This window comes from Simochromis diagramma, unplaced genomic scaffold (genome assembly GCF_900408965.1).
Source record: "Simochromis diagramma unplaced genomic scaffold, fSimDia1.1 OVJJ01000371.1, whole genome shotgun sequence".
NCBI classification, from domain to species: domain Eukaryota; kingdom Metazoa; phylum Chordata; class Actinopteri; order Cichliformes; family Cichlidae; genus Simochromis; species Simochromis diagramma.
This window is the reverse complement of record NW_024386920.1, coordinates 4276927-4304351: the sequence shown is the minus strand read 5'-3', so window position 1 is coordinate 4304351 and position 27425 is coordinate 4276927. Positions and strand designations below refer to the sequence as shown.

Sequence of the window (27425 nt, the reverse complement as noted above, 5' to 3'; positions counted from 1 at the left end):
GGGGTTGGGCAAAAGAGGGAGGGTGGGAAGAGGGAGAGGGGCAAAAAGGGACAAACTAATTGGTGAAAGACAAGCGTGATATTCAATATATCTGCGCTGCTTCGGTGTTTATGTACTGCTGATAGAAATCCAAGTAGGAAAAACATGCCTCTGTGCCCCTGACTGTCTGTATAAAACAGCCCACTCTCACTCCCTGCAGCTGGAAATGTAAATTGGAACAACCATTTCTTAAGGCGAGAGAAAATTCAATACAAAACCAAAAGACTATACCCATTCATTCAAATGCGATGGCTTATGGACTCAAAACACACGTTTAAATTCAACAGAGTTTGGGATTCCAGTGTTTGCTTACATTGCCGTGTGGACTAAGTATAGCTTCATTCATGCAACAAAAAGACATCTGGCCGTTTGTGTGTTAAGGGAACGGGGTGTCTAATGTTTCCAGTTATTATCCATATAAGAGAAAACCCTCCCGTTTCTTTTCCCCAGTGCAAATAGCTGTCAGGAGTTAGCCTCTTTTGGTAGGAGCTAAGTTTAGAGCGATTACATGAAACACCTCCACACTGATTTGAACAGGAGAATTACTGCAAAGACGTACTTATTGCTACAGCAGTGATTAGTCATACTACACCTTTTATTTTTCATTCTGCTGTTATTACTAAATTGACCACTATTTCTCTAACTATACACCTACTTATCTATCTGTACTACTGCTTGTACTACTAATGGTCTTGCAGGAACTATATGATGCTACTCTATATGGTCACTGTATCAGAATATTGATTAAATTCTTCAACACGAGAGACTGTATGCTGGCTTCCAGACCAATACAGATGGTCTGTATGTAGACTAGTAAATATTAAAAAAGGGTGAACTTGAATGCTATCATGCAATTAGAACGTAACAGATTAGGATAAATTACCTATTGTCATAAATACTGGCCGTCGTGTATACCACAAGTCATTTAGTTGTTCCCAAGGAATGCTCTGGCCCCTTATTAGTAAGCGAGACAAAATAAATTAATGTCTTTAATCTACTTTAGCAAAACCTACTATTACAGCTGCTAATGTATCAGAACTACTACTTCCTACTGCAACTCGTACACATTCTAGTAATACTTCTACAACTGCTTCTACCAGAACTCAAAGTACATCTACTACTTGTATTAGTACTACTTATACTAGAAGTAGTACTACAGTTAGCATGCAATATTACTTCAGCTGGTAGTGCCACAGCACATGCACAAATATGTCACAATGCAAACTAACCAAAGGTAGAAATCCACCTCTGTAAAACTGAAGAGGGAAAAAAAACATGAAACTAATGTGTTCTCTGGGGAGCAGATGACTCATACACACACACATACCCATATACTGTACACACACACACACACACACAGACAAAGATCCCTTGCTTGAACCCTTCCGGTCGTTGTTTATCATGACCACCGCAGCCCCTGGTGAGCCACAGTTTCCCTTGCACAGAATGTTAAATAACAGTACTTATAATAGGGCAGCCATCATTGTGAATGCACTAACAAATACAGGGTGCACTAATGGTGGCTTGCTGCTGTAAAGGGTATGCTCTCTAATTAGAAGGCTCCTCAATTATCATACACCCCCCCCCCGTATATTTCATATATGTGTCTGTGTGGCTGCGTGTGTGCATACACGTGTGTGTGCTAGTCTGTTCCTACAGTAAATGGGAGACGGGAAACAAAACTTCGCTCTGCAGCTTTCAACACTAACGTCACTTGTTTATGGGGTGTTTATGTATGTGTGATCTTGTGCGGGTGGAAATGTGTGGGCCTGTTTATGCAAAGCACTGGAGATGCATGGTATGTAACAGTGACACTGTGTGTGCAGGGCTGTGTGTGTATGTGAGGCTTTGCTTTTACTCAACAGGTTTAGTATACCCACTATCATTAGGGCTGCCTCACACGCAGACTTTCTGTTGCATTATTCATATTCCATATTGCTCTTCTGAAAAGGTTTAGAGATGGGAAACATTTAAACAAATTGATCCAGGTGTATGTATTAAAGAGGGAAACATTAAATGATTCGGATAAACATTTTGTAATACAAATGAAAAAACAAAAATTAGCCATGTATTTGTCTGCTCTACCTACGGTTTAGTAAGATTAACAGGCTGTCTATGGCACACAGAACAAATGGCCACAGTAGCAGTCTAAATCCACTGCTGTTACTAATACAACTTAACTATTACTACCATTAATACTGCCTTTACTCTTGCCACCACTATGTTAATTATATATATCACTTCTACTACTGCTAACCCTAGCTCTTTATAATTGATGTCACACTATTGAGCATTTGTAAGGTATTAGCAAGTGCTTAACTAATCATACACCTTAGTATGTCATTCATAAATACAGATATGTTTATCCATCTGTTACTGTTACACCATGTACAGCTATCGCTTCAACTACATCCCTGCTAGTAAAAATCATATATCTGTATTTATTATAATGTCATACCCATAATGAGAAAGCACTACTTCTTCAATTGTCATTGCTAATATTATAAATGCTAGCTCTACTACCTCTGTGCTACTGTGACATCCAAGTTAATGAAGTCTAATTAAAAGGCCTTAAAGTCAGCATTGACCCTGTCACTATGTTAGAGCCACTCCATATACTTGGCATCTGGCTTAAAAAAGCTAAATGTGAAACTTAAGGATACAGCACACTAATTAGTTGGCAACTTGTCCATCATGAGGAATTAGCCATTAAATTATCCTGTTTTATTCTCTTGTCTGACTCCTGATTCAATAACTAGAACTTCATGTTGCATTCAGTAAACAATTTTATGATGAGTTCATAGACTTAATCACTCGAATCAAGTCTTACTGAGGTCACAGAGGAAAAGATTCAAGAGTCATTTTCCCATATACTACAAAATTAAAAGTCCTTACGCAGCCACATGAGCCTTTATTTCATTATATATTTATTTAACAAGGGCAACGAATGTTAGTGAATATCAACATACCAAAAATATTAGGTCTGCAGGGATAAGTGATGGATGGAGGAAATTTTATTTTAGTCACATAAATCCTAAACAGGGAGGAGTAAAGAAGTCAGACTAGATCACTAGCCAGTTGGAAAATATAAGAAAATAAGATGTATTTAATTTTATGGGCTTCTGGACAATTTACTGAATGGTGGAAATAAGTGCAATGATGCAGTTGCAGGGTTTGCAATGCCCCACAATCCACAATGATGTAACTAGTTCACTTAAGTAATAACCAACATTCTACCAAGGTCAGCGCAAATTAGAGAGTCAAAAATCTGCAGACCCATTGAGGGAGCGGGAAGGAGAGAGTGGAATCGCTACTAACCAAAATAATCTAGTGTAAGGCAACTCTCTCTGAGAGTGCACAGTGCATAGGGTTCTGAGGATTGAGAGTCAGGTGGAGTGCTGGATTTAGTCAAAGGAAAGCTGCACTATTACAAACTGTTCCACCCTGTGAACCTGAACAACAGCTGACCTGTATGATATGTAGAACAACGCCAAAGAGGATTATGAGTGATCACTGTTAATATGTTACTGTGCCACATTCACATTTTTTTGTAGCACACAGCAACATTCAGGCATAAATCGAACACACTTACAGATATTTATTAATAGATGAATTTTCCTAGACATTTCACTTTTAATCATTACAGATTCAACCTCAGAGACGTTGCCTGCCGTGTGCGCACTGCTGAGAAAAAGACAGCTCAAAGTTTTGGCCCTGCTCTCACAGATTTGCGCATACACAAAGTGCCAGTTACACTCATTCTGATAACATTTCCCCCTCTTAAAAAAGACAACCCTAGTAGCAACCATCACAGCCACCTTAGGCATAAGACATGCTTTTTTTGGAATTGGATTTTGCAACTTGCAGTAAATTCTGTGCTGCAAACTCTGTAAAACACATTTGCATGGCTCATGTGAATATCCTCCTGGAAGGGAAACTCTTACAACTACATATACCATAAGGCTAGCTGCAAAGATAATCCTGTCCACAACTTTCACTCACAAAATTGACATCTTAGGTAAATCCAGTAGTTTTTTTTAACACCAAAAGGTTTTGTACTGTCATAGTAAACCTTTCCCTAAATGCTCCTCCTTCTTTAGACTTGTAATGCAGAGGTGTGTTTCACAGGCTCTTATTGTTTAATTGACCTGAATAAAACAACAAGCTAAGAACAACTTGTGGTGGATTAGATGTATTTTGTAGTCCATCTTCTGCCTATTGTAGTTTCAACCCAGCAGACATCCAGAGTCACGCTGTTAAGGAGACTACTGCTAGGTTGCTCAGATTTTCAGTGCACCACTCTTCTCTTCTCCTAAGTACTTATCTATTTTCCTACCCACCTGTCTTTGACCCTGATGCCGTCTTTGATGAAGGAGATACTTTTGAAACATGTTCTGAGAGCTTCTTTCTGCCTGGCTTTCAAAGGTCAAATGGCATATTGGCCATTTTAGGTCAGAAATAATGCTTCACTTACAGCACAAACACTGTCATAGCTTTAACTATGACCCATGGAAGAAAAAAAAATGCTATAATAACAACAAAAACCAAGAAAATTAGAATAAAGCGTTAAAAAATGCTTAAGAGGCAGAGAAATGTTGAAGGCAAAAACAGAAACAAGCTCATATTTTCATACAGAAAAAACATAGTACAAGGCATAAAAGAGTATTTTAAATAGTTAACATGGAGTCTAGTGGTAACTATGAGCTATATTTGACAAAATAAAATATTCACAATATTAGTTAGTCAGAACATTGATTGTTTTTTAGAGACTGAATACTAAATTGTAACAAGAAGAGATGCACGACAAAACAAAAGAAGCCTCTTTGACTTTAACCTGGACCTTGAAGCAGCTAAATGGCCTTACCCACCAAAGCCCTTTTTAACAGCATAGAGCTGACTGATGAAATCTGGTGCCTTGTTATGTAAAGTCTCATATGTAATTAAAGATACTTTGACATGGATTCTCAAAAAAAAAATCACAAGTGCAGAGAAGTTATGATGATACTGATGTGGGAGCATCTGGTCGTTGTCAGTATCCAGGATGCACGAGTCTGCACAAACTAATGATGAGCTACAGCTCGGGCATGAAAGCAGTGCAATAAGGTATTGTTGACACACACACACAGACACACACCTATATAAGTGCGTGTGTCTGTGTGTGAGTAAGAGAGGGAGAGAGAGAAAGAGAATTTGGACTTTATTTTCCACATCTGCTGCAGTTGTGCCTTTAGCCTCTGGTACTTCTTTGTGCTCCTTCTTTATGATGCTACTGTTGGCTGGGGTTGTCACATTTATCCCACATTTACAGACTTCTGTTCCTTGTCAACCACCAACCAGATATAGGTTGGTGGTTGGTAGCTGGTGCACCTTGTCTGTCTGTGTAGCATCTCTGCACAGACAGCAACTTAGGCCCTGTCAGCTGTGGTACACTTTTGCATTATGGATCAGAGCCAGCGTATAGGAAGTGGCTGGAAGTCACTCCACTCCTAAATCTATATCAGTATCCACTCTTTGCATTGAGTTGGCTTAAGGGGTTTGAGGCCTATGCATAACAACAGTGGGGACAGTGCATCATTTTGGTATATGCCACACTTATGTGACTTATGTGATTGCTTTGGAGTGGTGCATTAATGCATTGGCTTTATACTGTGTTTATGTGGGGCATTGGGTTGTAGGCTTTCTTGTACTCAATCCAGCCTAGTGTTGGAGTCCTGGTGTACCATTCATAAAATACATGAAGCCACTATTGATTAATGACTTAGTCACAAGTCGTGAGCAAGTAAGTAAGGATATATTTGTTTAAATTCCTTTCTGGCTCAAATGTGGACCATAATTGTGGACCATAATTTACATAATTTAAGTCCAAATGTCCTGTTGTATTTAGTGAAGACTTTAAACTACCACTAGAGCCCATAAAGAAATCAGGAAAAGTGTCTACTCAGGTTAAAGAGCAAGGAAGTGTTTTTCTCACAGACTTCCATAGAACTGGATTTGTGAGCGGAGCAGCTGTTGGCCAGTAGAAAAAAGAAAGAATGCAGGTTTGAGACACTGGAACTGTGTCAGGCTGGAACAGTTTTGGTATCGATAGCTAATTTTCCCCTTTTATGACAAAGACTTAATTTTCAATGTACAGCTTTCTTGTAAATTTTATTAAACATTTTATATCTTTAACATTCTCAGCTTATCACAGTTTTATTGTTTAGAACTTTTCAATTTTATTTTAACTTTATTTTTTTCTTTTTCTTTACTATACAGTCACACTGTATCTTATTTTAATTGATGCTGCTTGGCCTGTTTTGATATGTGCATTGTGTATTTATTTAAAAAAACCTTTTTATATATATAGTCATGAAATGAACAAAAACAGTTTGCTTATTCTTTACTTTTGGAAAGTATTTTGTAATGCTGGTTTTCCCGACCAAAGTTTTCCAGTTTAATATTTCACTGTGCCTGCACCTTGACCTTGCATAATCCAGTAACTCCCCAGCGCTACCATCCTATCTAAATACAATCATATCTGGTTTTAAAAAAAGATGGCAAGAGCCAAAACTACCCGTCGAGACTTGAAAATGAAAGTGTGACCTTTATATACAGTTTATGACCTTGGTATCACCATCTGTTTCAAAATTTAAAATTGTTCTTTGCAGCATGATACACATAGTTCTAGTAAGAGTAACACGTCTAAATAATAAAAAGGTTGTTTTTTTTCTTTGCCTTTGTATAAATAAATATGTACTTGAAATCAGAGAGAAATGATAAAGAACACTTTGGATTGTTGTTCTAACTATTAGATACTCTATTTCCGTTAATATATGAAACAATCTATACAAAATGCTTACATTAAAGAGGCATTTTACAAGCTGATATCCAAGTTTAATAACACCATTTAGTAAATGAGGATTGTGGTAAGATTATTTGGTGAACTTGTGCTTCCAGTTTCTACATCACACTTTTGTAAGTTACCTTTTAAACCATATCAGCTTACATGTCACAGACCCCGTAATTCAGCACATGAACCTAAACCCCCCCTGAGTGTCAAACTGTGAACATGTCTCACTTCGCACAGTGAAGTTCAAACAGCTAGGTGAACACTGAGCAAAACACAGTGTAGATGAATACCTGAGCAGAGGTGCTGTTGAGCTTCTGGAGACCGTTCTCCAGCCGCTCCATCTTGTTGGTGAGGTCTTTGCTCTTCTGGCCCAGCAGACTGCGATACAGCTTGATCTGCTCCAGGAAAGACTTGGGCGTGGTGTAGTTGTAGCGCCGCTCATTGGCAAGGTACTCCTTCGACATTTGATTGACACTCATGTGGACATAAGCCATGAATTTACTGATCGACTCCTTCACTTGGGGCTGCGGGAATGAAAAGTCCTACAACTGTTTAGTTCCCATTAAAAGCAGATAACTGGGCAGATGTAGATATAGAGTAATATTTCTTGAGGCTCGGGCTTGGAATTTAATTTTCAGGGGCCTCTGGTACTCTTAAATGAATATCACATTCACTCTGTCATGGTGGTTGACATTTGAAATTATATCATCAGAGTGTGAAAATCATTTAGGTGAGTAGCTTCACCTCACTGTATTAGATTATGAACTGTTCTCACATTGATATTCTCAACCTCCTCCAGGAACCTGAAGCTGACCGACTCCAGAGCCTCCTGTGGCCACTCGTGGAACCAGTTGATTGCTGTGCAGTTGACTACTGCTGGGAACTTCCTGCTGCGAACCCTCAGTTTACTGCCAACTGGAGAAAAACACAAAGCCACCTGCAATACATGCACACACACATCCAAAGAGACAGACGGGCACACTGAGGTCAAATAGAATCGAGTGTCAAGTCAAACACAGTCGATCAAATTCATTTCGCTTCCTTCTGATTGGAGCCACAGTGAGCACTTCTGCTCAGACTTATCCTTCATGGTCAAGAGAGGGAGCGGAACACTGTGAATTAATTATCTGCAGTTCCATCATTAAACACACAAAGCCTCCAGCAAAGATGTGAATTAAACAATATGCTGAGCTGTGGGCTACGTCAGACTGATATTCACTGTTGGAAATGAACAGCTGGCTTGTTGAGAAGCTCAGCCAGATGTTCGATGCATTAGACAGAAGAAACAAACATGCAGGAGGCATGCCCAAAGACACTTCTGATTATAATTAACTCTGGAGAAAGAAAACACCACACATCTACCTCACAATCACTGTGATATTCTATTTTCTAGTAGAATATTGACTGATATTCTATTGACTGAGGATTTACTTACTGTAAAAGATGTCGTAATGCCACATCACTAAGTTAATTTAACTCACATCTTACAATGACAAACAGTTGCATCTACCATTCTGAGCAGGATTCACATAATAGTGAACATTGTGGCCCCTTTCTTTCTCCTCTTATTTACAGCAGCTCTTTATTCCCCACCCATCAGTTTTTCTGTTATTTTATCAGGGCACATTTATTTGATCTGAATTACTAAGAGTGTTGGGGAGTAACGGAATAATGTACCGCTGTTACGTATTTAAAATACAAAATATGAGTAACTGTATTCCATTACAGTTACCGTTTTAAAAGGTGGTATTCAGAATACAGTTACTCTCATTGAGTAACACAATGGAATACGTTACAAAATAAATTTTGGGGCATGAATTCTGTAATCTGTAGTGGAATACATTTTAAAAGTAACCTTCCCAACACTGATTACTAATGATGATGTCAACAGAAATAATAATTTTATATTTTCTTTTTTCAAGACTGCATGAAACATGGCTGTTCCACATCAGGCTGAACAGTCAGAGCCAGAGGAATAATACCAAAACTGTGTTTTTTGGCAAAAGTGGTGAAACAGCATCATTGTTTCCACCTTTAGCTTGAACAGTTTTCTTGCATATTTTGCAAAGTACCGTCCTTTTGTTGGAGGTTATTCAAATATCTCCCTTTTGAGATGCTTAATGTTCATCAGGGGATTAAGCAATATGGCATAAAAATGTAATGTAATTTGGCATGCCTCAGACTTTTCTTTGTGTTTCTGTTTCTTGAGGATGATTTCTTGACAGACATCCTTCTACTCAGAGCATTTCTGATGAGGCTTTGGGAACCCCTGAGATATGGCTGAGGTAAGTGTTTTGCTTATAGGTCTTTGCAAATCATCTTGTTGGTGGAAAAATACAATTTTATTCCAGTCAAACTGTGTTATTTTAACCATTTGTTGCAGATTTGATTAAAGAAATGGGAACACCTCATTTGTTTGTTTGATACTGCTAGTGACAAAGTGCCTAAAGACATAATTTAAAATTGGTTCTTTGCTAAGGTGTCTGTTATGTGTAGATGCAACACTGATTCATCATTGAAGTCTGGTGCCTTTTTTATGCTTAAATGAATAACGGTCAGTGTTACGTGGCTTATCAAATGATACAACCCCCAAACAAACACTGTAAATGGTCAGGTACAAGAACTGAACTGAAAATTGACACTTTGGCTCTCTGGAAGCAAAATATAAAGAACTGAGGGTGGACTCAAGACTTTTGCACAGTACTACATCAAAATATAATACAATGGTTAACATTAATAGAGGTAATGTGGTATGACATGGTCCAGTATGGGACCAAAACAGTCACAGTCACTTGGCACACAGTGGTATTAACCACTCAGCCGTATTACTGTCGATCCCAAAAACAAGGTTATGAGCCTATAAACGAGCATAATATTTGCTCTTTAAAACAGTAAGGGTAAAAAATAGTGTCGTATTCTGCACTGATACATCTGATTCTGATAAATCCTCTCTAGAGTCTGTGAGGTAGGAGAAGATATGCTCTGATTTTCAGTTCATAAATAAAATACACACTATTCAAAATACTTTCCTGCCACAAAGTATTTGTCACAACATTTATCATGCATGTAGTGTTGTGTGTTTGCAATAAAATAACTCTAAACTCTGGTACGTTGCAAAGTAGTTTCTGAACAGCAGACTGCTTAAAAATGCTCTCAGTTAAATTTTTGACCCAGAAATTCTTTCACTATTTTCTGTCTCAAACAGTAAAATACTATAATGACTTGGCCAAGAATAACTGGCAGACTGATCAAAATATTTGAATAAAGTCACACCTGCTACAAACAGGACAGCCACTATATATTTCAGCAAACATGGGCTTCAAGACAATCCAGAGCACGTCCTAGGCCTGCATCACTGGATACTGTGATATCATGCCATTACTTCCTTCTCCACATATTGTAAGCCTGGAACCACTGATCTAAAAGCATTTTAATCTGTGGCAGTGATAAAGTAATAATGCTGTTAGGTCTTCACTCAGCTCAGAGACACAGCCTCAGCAAATGTCACACAAACTCTATGAACAAGATTAGGTAATTCTTTGGGAAAACATCCTTTCTATTCAGACAATTTTGAGACACATAACTGCATAGTTAGAAATGCACTCTTGATATGTCTGTGCCCTTGGGATTGCCTTCTTTATTTATCCACTTGCCAACCCAGGGAGGCTTGAGCTGTTAGCGAGACAGAAGTGGAGGATGATGTGGGTGGTGGCGGTGGCGCATGCTTGTAATAATGACAGAATAAGCAATGCTTTGGAATCTGTCCCTCTCTAGGGGGAACAAAGCAGCTACGCGATGGTGAAATTAACTTCAGCTAAACGCCGGCTTTTCTGCCCGTGTCTGTGATTTATAACAACATCCCACACCTCCCATTGTACTCAAGTTCATCTGAAAATGTCAGTATAGAAAATTGTTTGGGAAGAGGCTTCATCCTAAAGCTGGATGTTTATCCAAGTATGAGGGGTTTCTTATTTAGGAATAGCAAATTAGAGTGTGAGGCGGCAAGTTATTGCTCTATTAAGAGCGGATGGAGATAAAATACAGATGCAGTTGTGTGGGAAAGATTAATGGAAAAGTTCCCCCTTGAAGAGAGCCCCTGAGAGCAACTTGATAATAACAAGTAAAATTCAAAATAGCAAAAAACACAGCTTTCACTCCTGTGCATGTCTAAGCGTCGGACTGCTTCACCTTGAGCTGTCGGCGAACCCGACTGATGAAGAACTTCCAGCAGTTTTCCTTCGTATCCATCAACCCAGAGCCACGGACCTCTGGCCGCACACTGCCAATGACGTTCTCCACCTCGTCATCTGGGAACAGGTCAGGGATCTCTCCTGAAATGAATAAAATAATTCACTCTGCTACCGGGAGACCACCAAGTGTGCAGACAGCAGTGATTGTGTGTGTGTGTGTATATATATATATATATATATATATATATATATATATATATATAATATATTTTTTTTTTTTTTTTTTTTTTTTTTTTTTTTTTTAAATTTGTGTCAGTGAGCTAAACTTATCCAAGAACTCTCAAGAAGTTTCTTATCTTGTTAGGATCTGAGCTGACACTGAGCAACGGCACTCTTATATCAAATCAGGGTCTGTTAATAGAGGTGGTGGCAGCAGGAGTTCAAACAGAGGACTTATGCTAATGCAGAGCGCTGCTCTAAGTCAGCCTCACAGAAGCAGAGATGAGCAAAGCAAGGGATGCATTTAGCAACGCATGTAGGAATTTTCAGTTCCTTAAATGCTTTTGGTCATTTTACTTGTTTTTATTTGACAACAAGAACCAGGTAACAACATTGTTCCATAAGCATCAAAGGTGTGTGTTTAAGGCATGGTATTTCACTACCCAGTTCCAAATACAGCCAGTCATATTCTGAAAGGTTAGCCAAAACATGACTAGGGCTCCCTAAAAAATGACTTCGCTGGACGAGTTCCAGAGTAAACTTTGCTCTTGATTTTTGGACGTCATGTTGTCGAATGTTCTTGCTACACAATGGAATGGCTTAAACGTGGAGTTAAATAATACATGTGAACCACTTTAGCTATGTAAGCTGCAGAAATGATTACAGAGATAATGGTGAATTATCTCCGTTCCTATTCCTGCTGGTTTGAAGAGATCATTATGAAGTAACCCGCTGAGAGCAGATCAAAGGGAGGGACTGTGACAACCTGCACCATGGAGGACATGTTTCTGACAGCGTAGCACTCTGCATTGAAAAATCTCCAATCATGTTTTCCGGCAGCTGATGACTTCATTGTATGATGAACTTCCATTATTATAGCTTTTACATTTAAAAACTTAAATATGCTTTCCCACATTCCTTTAATTATTCCAAGTTCACACGGACACTGTATGAGTATTTAATGCCAATGAAAAATGGAAGTAAGGGACCTGATGGGAGGGTTGGGTGGTTCCGTTGATGAGAGATTTCCTGCCTTTGTGCACGTATTGAGAAAACACTCGACCTCCAAAATTGAAATATTCAACTGGATCAGCGTTTTACTTCAAATACTGTAAATGACTACTACATTCCTGGGATGCACATACATTGCAGCACTGCCCCAGAAATGTTACTTTATTGTGTCTGGATCCCTTCTCCTCCCTATAACAGGTGGGCCAGTCTGAACAAAACATGAACATCATCACACACACAAGGCAATTATTAACATCTATATGTTTTTAAAAAGCCTTTCATATAAATTCTAATTCTTTGGATTTCCGTATATATTATATTAATTTCATCGTCCTCCCTGCAAATGCAGTGTCATGTTCTCCTTGGATTAAAGCCACATTAATTTTGTTTTAGACAGCTTTGATGAAATGAGTAAAAAGTATGTAGTATGTGTATCATAGTTTGTTCCTCTAATGCCTTCAATAAGCTCACAGTTGGCTGTAGCTCACTAGATAGAGGAGGCTAAACATAAGGCTGGTGGCTCAATCCCTGGCTACTCCAGGCTGTGTGCCAAAATATGCGAATATCGATCTGAGCATGCTGAACTGCTAGTTACTCTGGAGTGTTAGAAAGAAAGCACTTGGGTGTAGCAAAAAGTGGTTGTATTAATGGATGAATGATGCACCAAATAAAGCTATACACGAATCATTCTATTTCCCATTTAAGCTAAACCAGCTACTAACAGTATACTGGAGTAAAAACATGTAATTCCAGCTTGTGTTTGCTTATATTTGTTGCCATAAACATCAGAACACCAAACAAAGCGTTTCATGATAAACATGTAATGGTGTTGCCAGGTTCGGTCGTTCGCACTACTGTCCATGCACGCCTCACAAGCTGCTCTTTTATTCGTTTATATTATTGACAGTAAATAAATATATTTTGAAATATTGTGTCAGTAACGCACATATGACAGCACCCCGGGTAACTGTGTAGTTGTTCTTTTTGTTCTTTTCTTTTCAGGCAGGCAGCAGTGTTTCACTAAATAATGCATTGACATCTGCTGGCACACGCCTCATATCCTAAATATCTTCCTACTTAAAGTGATACGGTACACTCACAAAACTATTGCAAGCCAACATTAGCACAGATTGCTTTGCAGTAATTTTCTATTAACAGTAATTTCCATTCATTAGATTATTAAAATGCCCCGTTTAAATGTAGCTGTGAGTCTGAGCCTCCTCTGCAATTTTTCACAATAATGTGTTGGTAGCACATGAGTAATGGTGCCGAAAATGGCACCACAGTGATGTGTTGCTGTTGTGCAATGAAAGCATTTCTCTCTTGCTAAACATGACATGCAGTAATTAGCAAAACCTGCTGTTACCCGATGCCAGCAGATCGTTGACCAGAACGAGGAACTTCTCATCTGCCACTTGGGCATCAGTCATTAGGAACACAGTGCCAATATTCTTTACGCCAGCTTTCACGTAGAGGGACGCCAGGTCACTCTGGATGACAGGGAGAGTGAGAGGGTTGGAGTGGGAAAAGTGGCACCCATAATAAGATTTGTTATTTTGCAGCGATACATGCCCGAGTGCTTTAAATTTATATACTGTGAGGATTATGTTTAGCAAAAGTGTATGTACATAATAAACTTTGTTAGAATTTAAATGAAACATGCTTTTACAGGATGATATGTTTGTCAAGTACTCCTCTTCAAACCTTTAGGTCAGCGATACTGTAGCCTTTCCTCAAGGTGATCTGGAAGACCTCCAGATTGGAGATGAAAGCAGCCAGCCGGGTCAGACTCTGCTTGCCGCTGCCGCCCACTCCGACCAGCAGCACATTACCCCGTGGAGACTCCAGGATTCGGTTTATCCGGCAGCTTTATGTGGAGGAGCAGACAGCCAGGGGTGGGAGAGGTGTGGGGGAGGAATGAATGAAAGGGTGAGACAAGAGAGCCGGATAAAAATGTCTGACTCATACAACAAATAGCAGAAGACAAAAAGGTTTGTCTCCTGCTCTCTCTGTTCTAATACTAACTGTCACCACCGTCTACTCCAGACTGTTCCACTGACACGTACAGCAATGAAATATATCAAACATTACACTCAGCTGCACTGTGCTCCGGAGAATCTTTATGATTTTAGTAACACAAGACGTGTGCTGCTGTTGTCGATGAAATTACTTCATTATCGCTTCTGTTGCTCCGTTTGTGCCAAAAGACACTCACTTCAGCTGGCCTGGTAAATGTAATCTCTGACAGTTCAGTTGCTTCCTTTTCTTACACGTCTAATTATGATTCAGCAACTTTTCGAGCTTGCACGTCCACATTAGCAAGTCATAGATACATCTTCTGCTTCTATGCTTTCACTTCTAAGTTGTTTAATGTAAATTAAACTCAACTGACACACCGACTAAGATTTATTACACTTCAAACTGCATCTACTTCACCATGTCAATTTCCACTTTATCCATTTGCATCTTTTACATTACAGTTAAGTGCTTTAAGCTCTTACCTGTATATGTCGACTTAGTTGCTGAGAGTGCTTCAAATCACAGTTTAGCAGCTTTTGAAAGCTTTAGATTCAATTTTAACTCTCGTTGTGTAAAGCTCCCAACTTCTTGAACTGTGTTCGTCAACAGTGCGGCTTCGTTTTGCAGCTGCTGTCAGTTCTAAAACTTCACCCATTTTCACTTAAATCTCTTCAAATGCTTTTATCTTTTTCACTTTAAATGCTTTCCGTGTCAGTCCTGGGCTGGACATGACGATACTTTAGCTTTTCACATCTGACTTTTTCATGCTTTCACTTAACCTGACACCTGAGAGTCAGTTCTCTGATGCTGTAAACTCACTTAAGTGCTTCAATTTAGATCTTTTAAAATTCAAGTGAACTGAAATCTCTCCAATTAGCAACTCGGTTGCTTTTTTCTCTTTCACTTTAATTGCTTTCACTGCTTTGGCAGTTGTTTCCACGGTTCAAAAATCAAGTGACACTTTTCATATTCAGGTAAAAGTTTGACTACTTGCAGCTGCTAACTCAGCTGTTTTCAGTGATAGTACACAAACTGCTGACTCTACTTCCTGCAAGGCTTAACTTGAAAGTTTTCATCCTTTGAGATGCCATACTTCAACTCATCTACTTTTAGCTTCCACCTAAGATCCAATCAGTGCTTCAAACCTAATGTGAGTGCGTCCGGCTTACAGTTGCAGTGAATTTACAATTAGTTCCACATCTCATACCAAAAACAGATCAGATATGATATCACAGTTAGAGATTAACTATTTACAGTAGCTAAAGCCATAAATGTAAGAAAGCACACTTTTCTCTTTTCATTGGTTAACTTATCTATAAAATGATGAGAAACAGTTTCTGTATCTGTCTGACAGATAATCTTACTCCATGCTAACATTTCAGGACATAAATCTATGCTGGCTGATAACAGGTGTCAGACATTAGATAGACAAAAGAGCTGACCTTTACAGAACAAGAACTTTGTGGTGGCATTATGACATCACTTTGAAAAAGTGCATTGAATAAGCAGGCAGAACTCAATCTTTTGCTCGCACACATTTTCTAACCAGCCATCACCTCCTTTACTAAAAACTTGTCCACATTAGTTTTTAAGAATGTTATTTTAAATCCACTGAATATTGCCCAAGTATTGTTGTTCTTATATGTTGTTAATTATCCCACAAAAAGACCAAAATCAGTAAGATGTAGTCATGCTATTTTCCTCACTACGAACCCATTGATCACTAATTACTTTGTATACTGAATGTTAATCTATTTGCCTAGACTGCAAAGAACTTTGGGTCATCTGCTGTTAGTTTAGATGTGCCGTATAAATAAAAGTCTTATAATTACACATTTTAGAAGACTTTACGACGGGAAACTGGCAAAATAAAAAACAAAAAATAGGCTACAGAGGCCGGGGTGACATGCAGACTTCTTTTTTTAATTAAAATTTTTTATTGAAAAACGTTGAATCTCTTTAGCATTTATTTCATCTTCTTATCTACTCGGTGAAGTGGCTGCTGTTACTTCTCTAAATTCTTTTAGTCTTAAAGACTTCTTAGTTAAAGAAACTCTCCACAGAGGAGCAGCTCAGGAAGCTGCTGTTTTGGGGAAGAGAAAAGCAGCACATCCCGTTCTAATCAGTCTAATTCTACCCCCGGAGACCTGATTGAAGCTTCAATCAGTTTAGGTTTGTTTTCTTAACAAGGTGTTTAAATAAGGCATTTTTATTCAGTTTGAGATTTTAAACCAAATATAGAAGAAATATTAGCTACATGTTAATGTAACCAATCTGGATGTTATTTCTAGGAATAGAAAACGCTGATCAAACGTTCTGGACGACAGGAACTGTGGCACAGAGGACTGGTGTATTTGGCTATTTGTGGAATTTGTTGACTGTTTGTAAAAATCAACTTTAATGACGACTGAGTTTTTTGATTCTGAATCTTGCAACCAAAATACTTTTAGACTGAGCATCCAGTCTGGATTAAATTGTCATGATATATGCTATTTTTTATTTTTTCACAGATTCACCTGTCTCTATGTTTGACAGTCTATAAAATGGAAGCGGTAATCCTAAAATACCTTGGAAGCCAGCTGACTGTCTTGACAGACAATAAAAAAAAACAGATACATTTTTTTAACTCTATCTGTAGTCCTCCTCCTCCCCGGGGTTTCAAACTTCCACTCACATGTGAGCCATGGCGTCCTCAAACAGCACGAGGTTTAGGGTGGCGTTGACCTCATTGTAGCTATCCAGCACCTCCAGCAGAGTTTTACTTAGGCTGCTCCAGGACTCTACGGCCATGTATCTGGCCTCCCCCTGACCATGGGCAAAGTGGCAGTACAGGTTCATCTCTCTGGTCTGCTCCAGAGTCTCCTCCATGTCCTCAGGAGGCACACACGCAAACACACACACACATTTCAGCGATAAACATACATACAGACCCACACACTACCCCTGTCAGCATAACATTAGTGTTAAGCCTAAACAGTCTGGACAGGGACACAGCTGAATATCACAGCTGCGCAGAGGGTGACCTAGTTCATTTTCACTCTGGCAAGTGTTAGGCCCCAAACATTTGACTGGAAAGACTGTGTCTGTTCAGGATGCTGGTTTCCTCGGAAAACAAATAGCTGCAGTAGATGTGATGAATTAGACTATTTTTCTACTTTTTTGCAAGCTTACATATTTATCACGTTCAGCTGTAGTATATAAAGAGACTATAAAAGTCTCTAAACATTGTCTTGTTTGCATGTAAAAATATAGCAGTAAACCATGCTGCATATTGCTCTGTGGCACAGGGGCAAAATGTCATAAGTTTACCTTAGCTGCCAGCTGTGAAAACTATACATGAGCAGGGTTATTCTCTCCCTTCTCCTTCTGTGTGTGTATGTACACATACACTTGTCAGGTTCTTCATTGTGGGATGACTAGTGTGCATGTGATAGAGCTAGGGAGTGCAGTGAGGGAGCAGTGGACAGAAAACCATTAAAATGTTTTCCAATTTGCCAGGCTGACAGCATGGACATGACAGGCAGACCCCCACACCACACTGATTAATATTCTCCCCCAACATTCCTTTTTCTCCTCTCCTCGCTGTGTTGGCCACTGATGTCCAGGTCCAGACACAGAGCAGGCAGCCTAATGATCCCGCACTTCCCTCCCTCCCCAGCCTCCAGCCTCCCGCTCTTGTCTTCCTTCGCTGAACTTTGTAAAACTCTCACCTCATAGAACTTCTTTACTGTGTCTGCCTGCAGCCTATCAAAAAGCTGGAAGTCCTGCTCCTCCACCAGCTTGTCTCTGTAGACCCGGTTCGACTCATGCAGGTAGATTTTCAGCAGGTCTAGGGGGGCTTTCAGACACTCACCGGTACAGAAGAGAATGCCCTGAGCAGGGAAAGGAGGGAGGAAGGTTTCAAGTTTCATTCCGTTTATTCCACAACGAGGAGGGAAACACAGCACACTCACTGCAGGTAAATCAATGGATATTGAGTGGACAAGCTGTTAGGAGGTGTGTCAGATAAAACTAAGAAATATGGGATCACTTTTCTTTCAGCGTGTAGTCTCAAAGGTATTGCTGCGTGCAGAGATGGAAGAGTGACCAAAAAAAAAAAAATCAGGCACAGACTCCACACATCATTCCCACAGAGGCTTTAAACACAAATCTTATGCTCTGACCTACATTTTAATTGGATATCAGTCATTTATTATAAGTTTAATGCACTTTTTCAGATATGTGCTGGTTAACAAAGAATTTCAGATTTCATACATGACCTCCAAGGTATGACAGCAAAGAAGAATTTAATACAAGCCACACTGCAATCCAGCTCCACTCCAGCTCCTATTTAATGCAATACTGACCTGATCAGTGTTATGTCTGTTCTTATTGATACCAGCTCTGGAATGCACTGGAGGTCTTGCTTCTACTGTCTCCACTGCTGGGTTTCTAAGAAAGCACGTCTCAAGGAGAGGGAGTCGTGCTCAACAGAGCTAGAAACTAACTGCATATGGAAATTTTAGTCCTTTTTGACCATAATGGTACTAACTGAGCTATAATTACTGCCTTGCTGCAATTTACATATTTTACCTGTGCAGACACATATGCACACTGAAGACTTTGCAGGAAGTGTTAAGAGTCTTAAAAATAAAACTTTAGTAGATAAACTGAATATTTAATCCATTGCAGACACGAAAAAGTCAGGTTAAAATCAAAGAACCCCCCCCCCCCCCCACCTCAAAACTGGGGGGCATCAGTCTGATTCATCTTCTGTGGACTGTGAATATTTTGAGCAAAACCTGTGCCGATTCAACATGTAAATACAAAGCTATTTGATAAATGAAAATTTTGACAGGCTGATGAGTCAAGTAGCCAAGATTTCAAATAATGACATACGAATGAAGTGTTAGCCTAAAACTGAGCAATCAGATTGCTCTAAATGCTGAATCAGACAGCTTTTTTTCTATTCTTGGCTCTTTCTGATATCACTGAGGGGTATCATGCTATGATTATCTGGGGCATGTGTTTATGAGAGGCAGCCAATCACAAGAAAGTTAGCTTAGAGAGGAGGAAGAAAGCTTAAACTTCTTTAAGAGGCGATGAACTGAGAAGCTGCACGAAGGCAAGAAAACAAGGATTATTTTGAAATGTGAATCATGAAAAGCTACTCGAGGTCCAGGAATAAAAACATGGAGGAAATGGAAATGAGCAGAATTAGTCCCTATTAACAGTAAGCTGCGATGCATATCTGTTTTAAATTTTATGGCAATTGGAGACAACTAAAAATATAAACCCTATGGTGGTGTTTAAGGAAAAGTGAGAGCTTATTTCTGGCTATCATCAAGATTCATCTTCTTCTGAGTTTGGCCAGAAGCAGTAATTGCACTCAACAATATCTATAAAACAACTGAGCCAGCATGGCTGAACATGAATGTGTTTTTTTAATTTATTGTTTTTGTGGGTTTTTCTTTTCATCCCGTAGATTAAAACAAAAAAGTCACGACAATGAGCAGATGAGTGTTTGGTGGATGATTGATGATTAATGCATCTCTAGAGAAAGCCAGTGTGATGCGACGGCTTTCCCACGGGGACGCTGACGATGAAGCCAGGCGGATCTCGTAACAGTCTCACCGCGTCACATAACAGGTGCCGTATAGGATGAGAACAGGCTGGAGAGGCGCCCAGGCACTGTTTGTTCCCCTCTGCACAGCGTTACCCAGGAGGCAGCGGCAGAGGCAAGCAGATGCTGTGTGTTTCCAGCCCCAGAACTTATTCTAATCAACAGAATCATCTCCGGGGGTAAAGCCAGCTGAGTCTGATCTGACTCCATATCTGAGCCGGCTGAATGAGACAACTGGCTGCTAAATCCACTGTGTAATTGTGCAGATGGGAGGTGTGCTCTGGGTGTGGATGAGTGTTCTTAAGATGCAAACCTAGCCTGAGTAATGGACACCACTCCGGCTCTACCAAAGTTAAGACGTTTTCCACGAGAATGTGTGAATGATGTCATATTTTTGACTTTTAATAGATCCAGCCCTTTCTACTTCATTTCTTTGTTTAATGGTGTCAATCACGACTCCCCGCATTCATTGTGTACAAGTGTGCTTGAGCAAAACAAAACACCATATGGCACCTAACTCTATATAACAGTAATAATCACAGCCTTAGCTGTTAGCAGTATCACTTGAACAAACTGAGAGCAGACAGAACTTTGTTTTTCTTCTATCCAGCTGACTTTGGCATACTATCTCATCCTCCGTGCCCCTGATCTTTCATTGCTTTGTTCAACTCAGAGGAGAGGGATTAGAGAGCACTTGGTGTCGGCATGTATCTGTCTGTCGTTCTGTCTGCAGCAAGCTCGCTTTTCTCGTAGCCTGACAGCTGCTCCGAGCCCCAAACAATGCTTCCCTTGCTAACAAATGCACCCAGCTGACTATCTACAGAACATCATGCAGACATATTGTGTAGTCAGTACAGTTTGGCTTTGGTCTCTCTGCACCATCGTGTATTCTCTTTCTCTCCCTAGTCTCTGTCCTCCTCTTTCACTCCACATCCATCTTTCCCCCCGTCTCCTCCCTCGCCTCTCGAGCGTCGAGGAGCTCATTTAGGCTGACGTGGAGAAGACAAGCCCATGGATATGCCCGCTGGTCATGGCAGAGAACGAACGCTGGCAAACGGAGCTCTTTGACAATGCTCCCAGTCGGACGGCAAACTGTTTGTCTAGCCCTATTAGTGGAATTTGGCTACTGTACTTCACTTATAGTGCGTTTAATTTAACATCCGCAGGGTGGAATGATCAAACTAAAGCCCAGGAAAACTGAAGATTTATGGAGACAATGTGTCTGCTCTCTGTCTACTCGCCAACTTTTTTAAGGACAGGGTACTTTAAAAAGTTGGCGAGTAAAGGAAGGTAAAGTTTAGAAATTATTAGCTCCTGTTAACTATTCAGCAACCTCCACTAACCTTAGAACTTTGCCAGCAAACAGCAACAATCTTCTCAAGATGCAGCCTTGACTGTTTTGTGGACCCGCTCCTTTTGTCATTTTCAAAAACACCTTTACACAGACCACTGCAAGCTCCCACAGAGCTTCTAAGCTTGGCTTTCTGCCTCATTAGTGTTGATTATAATGAGACAGCTTCCTCTGGCTACATCTCCAAGTTTTGAAGAAAGGAGGAAAAAATCAATTACAAAAAAAGTCCTCCAATTATCTCAGCTGAGGCACACATCTGAAATATCAAGCTAGTAAATACTGACTGACAACTATTTAGGCCTCATGGCTGAAATGAGAGGAAACGTTTGTACTGTCAAGCCAAATACTTTCCCACTTTTGAAGGTGTAAAAGCACAGAGGTATGGCTGGGAAAATACTGCCGAGGCAGAGCTGTAAGCTAAGAGGTTTCTCGCCTCTACCCACCTGTCCTCGGGTCTTTGCGGCGAGAACTGAGTAAAAAAAAAACTTCAAATAAGCTCCAGGAGTCCATTTTCTGGCTTTCTTTACATTTCCTCTCAGGATGGGGAGAGGAGACAGCTTTGACATTGTTTCCTCTTTGTGGTTATTAGATGTCCGATCTCGCTGTGCAGACCAATTAAAAAAAAAAAAAGATTTTGATGAAAGAGGCAGAATGGCTTATTTAAACACTAGCTTCAAAGTGTTGTGGTGCAATTTAACTCCCAACTTTTTGACGGCAGTGATGTGTGTGATCTAGGACCTAGAAGCTAAGTCTTTAGGTGGTCAGGGCGAGTGCATTGGCAAGGACGATAAGTAGGCTTTAATCTTAAAGTGCAGAAGGCTCAGCATACTTCATCTGACAATCTGGTCTAAAAAGAGTCTCTCCTTGTGACGGCTGAACACTGACATTGCATCTACATCATGCAGTGATTTGCCAGGTGTGGTGGGATGGTTTAAAAACTTTATCTGGGTCTCTCTTTTCTTTCTTTCCTTAAACTCAGTGAGGCCTACCACATTATCTGTTATAGAAAAGTACCGTAACCCAGTGATGTAGGACTGTATGAATTTTGCCATCTAATATTGCTCTCTTCAGTGTTTGGCAATGCTAAAATATTTTTGTACTGTGTACTTGTCTATTCACTAAGTGTTGGTATTTTATCAATGCCTGAAGGTCTAGCTATTCTAGCTTCTTGAGTTGCTGTTTCGAGCCCTCGAGTGTGCAGCACAGAGTTTCTTTACCATTCTTGCTTCTGGTAAGATAACCAAAGACACTCCCACATCTCCACATCACAGTGGTGTCCCCACTGGTTTTGCTGTTCTTCGATCGACACCATCCTTGGCGTGGGTCACAATAAACGTGAATAATAACTTTCCATCCACCCATAAATGAACAGCACATGAGGGTGCTGAAGCCTTTCCCAGTTGTAATAAGACAAAAGACAGGATACACCCTGGACACCCATTCATTAACATTCACCTACGGCTAATTTAGAATCACATGCAACATGAAAGTCTTTGGATTGTGAAAACCAGAATTCCTAAAGCAGACCCACACAAGCACACAGAGGAACTGCAAACTCAGCTGGTCACCAGGTTCAAACCTCACTGTGAATCGTAAGCACTGCATCACTTAAAGGAAAATCTTGATATTGTGACAAATATGCACAAATAACAATATTGCACATAGCTGCGTTCCTTTTTGTATGCTTTTATACAGTTACACTTGGAGACTCTCCTGCTGCCTCCATGCACTTACATTTTGTGCTCAATGAATTTGAACTTGTCTACATTCTTCTGGGGCAGTGAAAGTTGTCACTTGAGGTCCATCATGTACCAGTCATTCTGAACCACACGACGTGCTTGGCAGACCACAGGCAGATGATTGCTGTCCTTTTAAGCTTTTGCTAATGGCCTTTTTGGATTCAGCTGCTATTTCGATTTTGATTGCTGGTATTTTTGGGCAGTTTTTGCTTTTAACTGACCGGCTTTGTTTGTCGTGTTTGTGAGTTTCGCTTGTCCAAACTCTGGAGTGAAATTTCAGCCTATATGAAAAAAATCAGGATTAGAAAAGAATCTAAAGTAGCATAGTTTCACACCTATATATTCTGCACAGTGAAAAACTCTGAGATTCCTCAGTTGGTCCTCTGTAAACTCCAAGCTAAAATTATGAAAAATCTAGTTCCTATAGCTCAGTGGCTTAAAGCATTAATTATACAACGGAGGGTGTTAAATGAGAGCCTGCCCTCCATGAAACCGTGGAGGATTCTGACAGAAATATTGCCCCAAAAGCTTCTCCCCTGACAGCTACAGCGCTCTGATATTATATTCATTTAAATACATTAAATCATCACTAACACCCGTGGAAGTGCAAATCCATTCTATTTTCTGTTACACTTATTTCAGACTTATTTCTGGCTTTCAGACTCAGCTCTTAAATCAATAATCATTTAGATGAGAAATTAGTGATAGAAGCCTGGCTCTACCCGCATGGGAAGCAGAGCCGTAGAAACAGAAAGGAGCAAGTTAAAAGGAGTGATGTGGAAAAAAGCTCCCAACTTTATGGAGGTAACTTCTTGCCTTTCGTTGTGAGAAGTTTAGCTTGAGGTCATACCTCTCAAATCATTTCTGCATGGATAAATCCTTCTGGTGTATGTGCTCAGTATGCATCACCTGGAAAATGTTGGAGAGGTCTCGCAAGTTAAAGATGTAGTGGAACTTGACTGCGGTGGGGAGGAAGGCGGAGGAGACGCGCTGGTGCAAGGCCAGGGCTAACTGCACAAGGGTGGAGCAGCTTTTCTGCAGGGCAGCACTGAAACCCTCTCCTCTCAGGTGCTGAGACAGAATGGAGGTGTAGATGGTGCTCAGGGCCTCGGCTCCGGGAAACGACAGGGCAAAAACTGAGAAGTGGCGCTATAGAAGGGGGCAGAGCATAAAGGAGGCAAGAGTAAACACATGTTTGTCACTTATTATGCAGTCGGTTTGTTTCCAGAATGAAACCAAGGGTCACCTTGTCGGTGTTTGCAGCAATAAGTGAAGAAAGGCTGTCACTCAGTAAAGAATGACTTTAGAATTTAAATATGACAGGTTGAATGTCTGGGTGTACAAAGTGTGTGACTCCAGGTCAGTCAGAGTTTGTGTCTATAAACAAGTCATTTTTAATCTAACTGCAGAGGACAAGGTCAGAAATAATCTGCATTTAGCCAAGTACCAAAACTTTCATTTATTAAACAAAAATGTCCCTCATACTATTGGATGTCTGCTGCTCCACAACAAGATAAAGAAAATTAAGTGCTGTGAGAAATTATCGTCACTCAAATTTTAACATTAGACAAAGATAACCCAAATGAATACTAAATGCAGTTGGTAAATAATTGCATCTATAAGGAGGGAAAACAAGCGTGTAATCAAACACAAGTAATCAAAGTCCAGACTTAAATCTGATAGAGATGTGTTGTCATGACCTTAAACAGGCCCTTCATGCTCAAAAATCCTCCTGTGGTTGAAATAAGACAATTCTGCAAAGAAGAGTGGGCCAAAGTTCCCCCACAGCAATGTGAAAGACTCATTGCCAGTTATCGCAAATGCTTGATTGCAATTCGCTGCCAAGGGTGACACAACCAGTAATTAGGTTTATAGGACAATTACATTTTCCCATAGGGCCTGCTAGGTTTGTAAAGCTTTTTTCCCCACTTAATAAATTGAAATGTTCCCTGGAGCAGCAAGTGTATTTTACTCCACAGTTAAAAAACAGTCCCTAAAAACATTAGTATTTACACCTGCTCTCTCATTCCACAAAGTTCGTTTTTAAAAAACATCAGAGACAGACGGAGTGTTTTACTCTCCTACCTATCATGTCTGCAGCACTGATAGTACAACTGCTGGAAATCCCTCCTGCTGAATCACCTCCTCCTGCCCCTAATAAAGTACACTAAATACCTTCAGATCGTTGATCTCTCTCTTCTTTAACGCTGTAGCCATGTACCAAAGTTTGTCCCCCAACCTCTTCATTGCAGGCATGTCTCACTAACTTTTCTACAAGCTGTTTCAGTGTAATGACAAGAGGCACCCTGACCTACCGTCATCTGTTCTTTTTCTACCAGAGGAAGCAATCGCAACAGTATCGAAAAGAATTCAGTCCAACAATCTTCCTACAGTTGAGCATTACACTCTGGACCTGAATGTTCTGTGAGAACGTTTTGATGTTCATGTTAAAGTCCTTTTAAATTGGAGTCTGCAGCATTGTTCTCTTATCTAAGCCCTGCAGCTGTTGATCTGCTCCTTCAGATGTTAGATATGATGCTAGCTACAAAATCATTTAGTGACAATATGGCAAACAATGCTCAAACGACAACTAATTGATGTCAGTCTCACTCTGTTTTGATTCTTTCACTTATTAAATTCTTGATCTTTGAGAGATGTTTGTTTTACCACATTTACTCTTTACAGCTTTACTGGTACACCTGTCTATCCTCTCATTCGCACATATGTATTCTGTCTTGATTCCGCTCTTCTCTCCAAAGCATGCCTCCACCTTCATCAACACACTGAAAGCAAACATTATATCAACTGGACCAGCCCCCTTTCTGTTCTCCATGCACTTCAAAGCTGCCCTCACTTCTGCTTACTAATCCTCTGAACATTTTCTTTATTCAGCTCCACTCTTTCATATGTACATTTCCATCTGTATCCTTAATCTTCCTGGCCAGCTGCATATCTTTTCCAGCTCAGTTTCTGTGCCTCACCAATTGTTACAGGTCCTTTTCTCTTTCCTTATGTCCAGCCTCACATATAACTCGCCATAATCCTTTAACCACCTCTCTCTTTGCCGTATACCAAGCCTCCCAGTAGTCCTGTCTACTTTCTTCATCTCTACGTGTTCCACTTTTTATTTGCCAGCATCTTCTTTTAAATAATCCTTCACTTCCTTATTCCACCAATTCCATTCCAAGTCTCCTGTCCTATTTTCTCTGTGCAGAAAATACACTAAACACCTTCTTGGCAGGTTCCCTCACCACTTCAGCTGTACTTTCACAGTCTTCTGATAACTCTTCCCTACCACCCAGAGCCCATCTCAGCTCCTCCCTGAACTCTGCACAATATTAGTAACAGTAAAGCAAGTAGAATAAAATTTTATTTTTATAGCACCTTTCGAGACAAAGCTCATAAAGTGCTTCACAACCGAGCCAGAGCATTAAAATTACATAAATAAATATTTATTTTTCAACTACCACCCTTTAATCATTGCGTCTACTTTCCCTCGCTTCCTCTTCTTGATTTCCAAAGCCAACATCCGAGGTTGCCTAGCTACACTCTCCTCTGACACCACCTTGCAGTCTCCTATCTTTTTTACACTGCACCTTCTGCAGAGGATGTAGTTTACCTCCCTCCACTCTTATATGTTATCCTGTTTTCCACACTCTTCCTGAAATATGTGTTCAACACAGCTATTTCCATCCTTTTAGCAAAATCCACTGCTATCGGCCTGTTTACATTCCTCTCCTTAACCTACCCAACAGCTCCTCGTCATCTTTGTTCACTTCATGTCCACTGAAGTCTGGTCCAGTCACCACTCTCAGTCCACTAGTGATACTCTCTACCACTTCATTCAACTTACTCCAGGAGTCCTCTTTCTCTTCTAACTGACATCTAACTCACAGGGCACATCCAATGACAACATTCACCCTTCAATTTCCAGCTTCTAACTTCTGATCCTGTTTGGCACTCTTTACCTTTATAACACTATTCACACTATTCCTACTCAACTTCATATCTACACCCTGACAGAACAGTTTGAATCTACCTCCAACGCTCTTGGCCTTGCGTCCCTTCCCAATAATACATCTACTGTCTTTCATTCCACTCTGGCTGCAACCTCCTTCTTAACCTTTCATCTCTATTATTTTCTAGTGGATGGTTCCCCATTTTACATATGGTCTCAGATTAGGCATGGCAGTGCAGAGTCAAATGGCTTTCCCTGGGACATAACATAGAGGACTCTGTCCTCCCACAGTTTTACTGCTCTTTTGACATTGCTTTTACTGAGACTGTAACTGAAACAACTAGATTCATACAGCAGAGACAGATAGACAACTGTGAACATGGAAAACAACTCTTCAAAGCATCAAACGAGTTAGTTTTTCTAATGGTTGTTGTTATAAAACATTTCTATCACGACTGTTTGTGCATG

At 40.0% G+C, this 27425-nt stretch overlaps 1 protein-coding gene across 1 annotated transcript in view; it reads right to left on the bottom strand.

The window, feature by feature from the left end:
- Positions 1 to 27425, bottom strand: part of dnah9 (dynein, axonemal, heavy chain 9) — a 170190-nt gene that overhangs the window by 69944 nt on the left and 72821 nt on the right. The window contains exons 48-55 of the mRNA XM_040036646.1: positions 23909 to 24148; positions 18018 to 18179; positions 16982 to 17178; positions 13993 to 14155; positions 13655 to 13778; positions 11057 to 11199; positions 7644 to 7805; positions 7159 to 7392 (exon numbers count right to left, since the gene is read on the bottom strand). Coding sequence (XP_039892580.1) covers positions 7159 to 7392; positions 7644 to 7805; positions 11057 to 11199; positions 13655 to 13778; positions 13993 to 14155; positions 16982 to 17178; positions 18018 to 18179; positions 23909 to 24148 — 1425 coding nt within the window. The remainder of the gene's footprint in view (positions 1 to 7158; positions 7393 to 7643; positions 7806 to 11056; positions 11200 to 13654; positions 13779 to 13992; positions 14156 to 16981; positions 17179 to 18017; positions 18180 to 23908; positions 24149 to 27425) is intronic.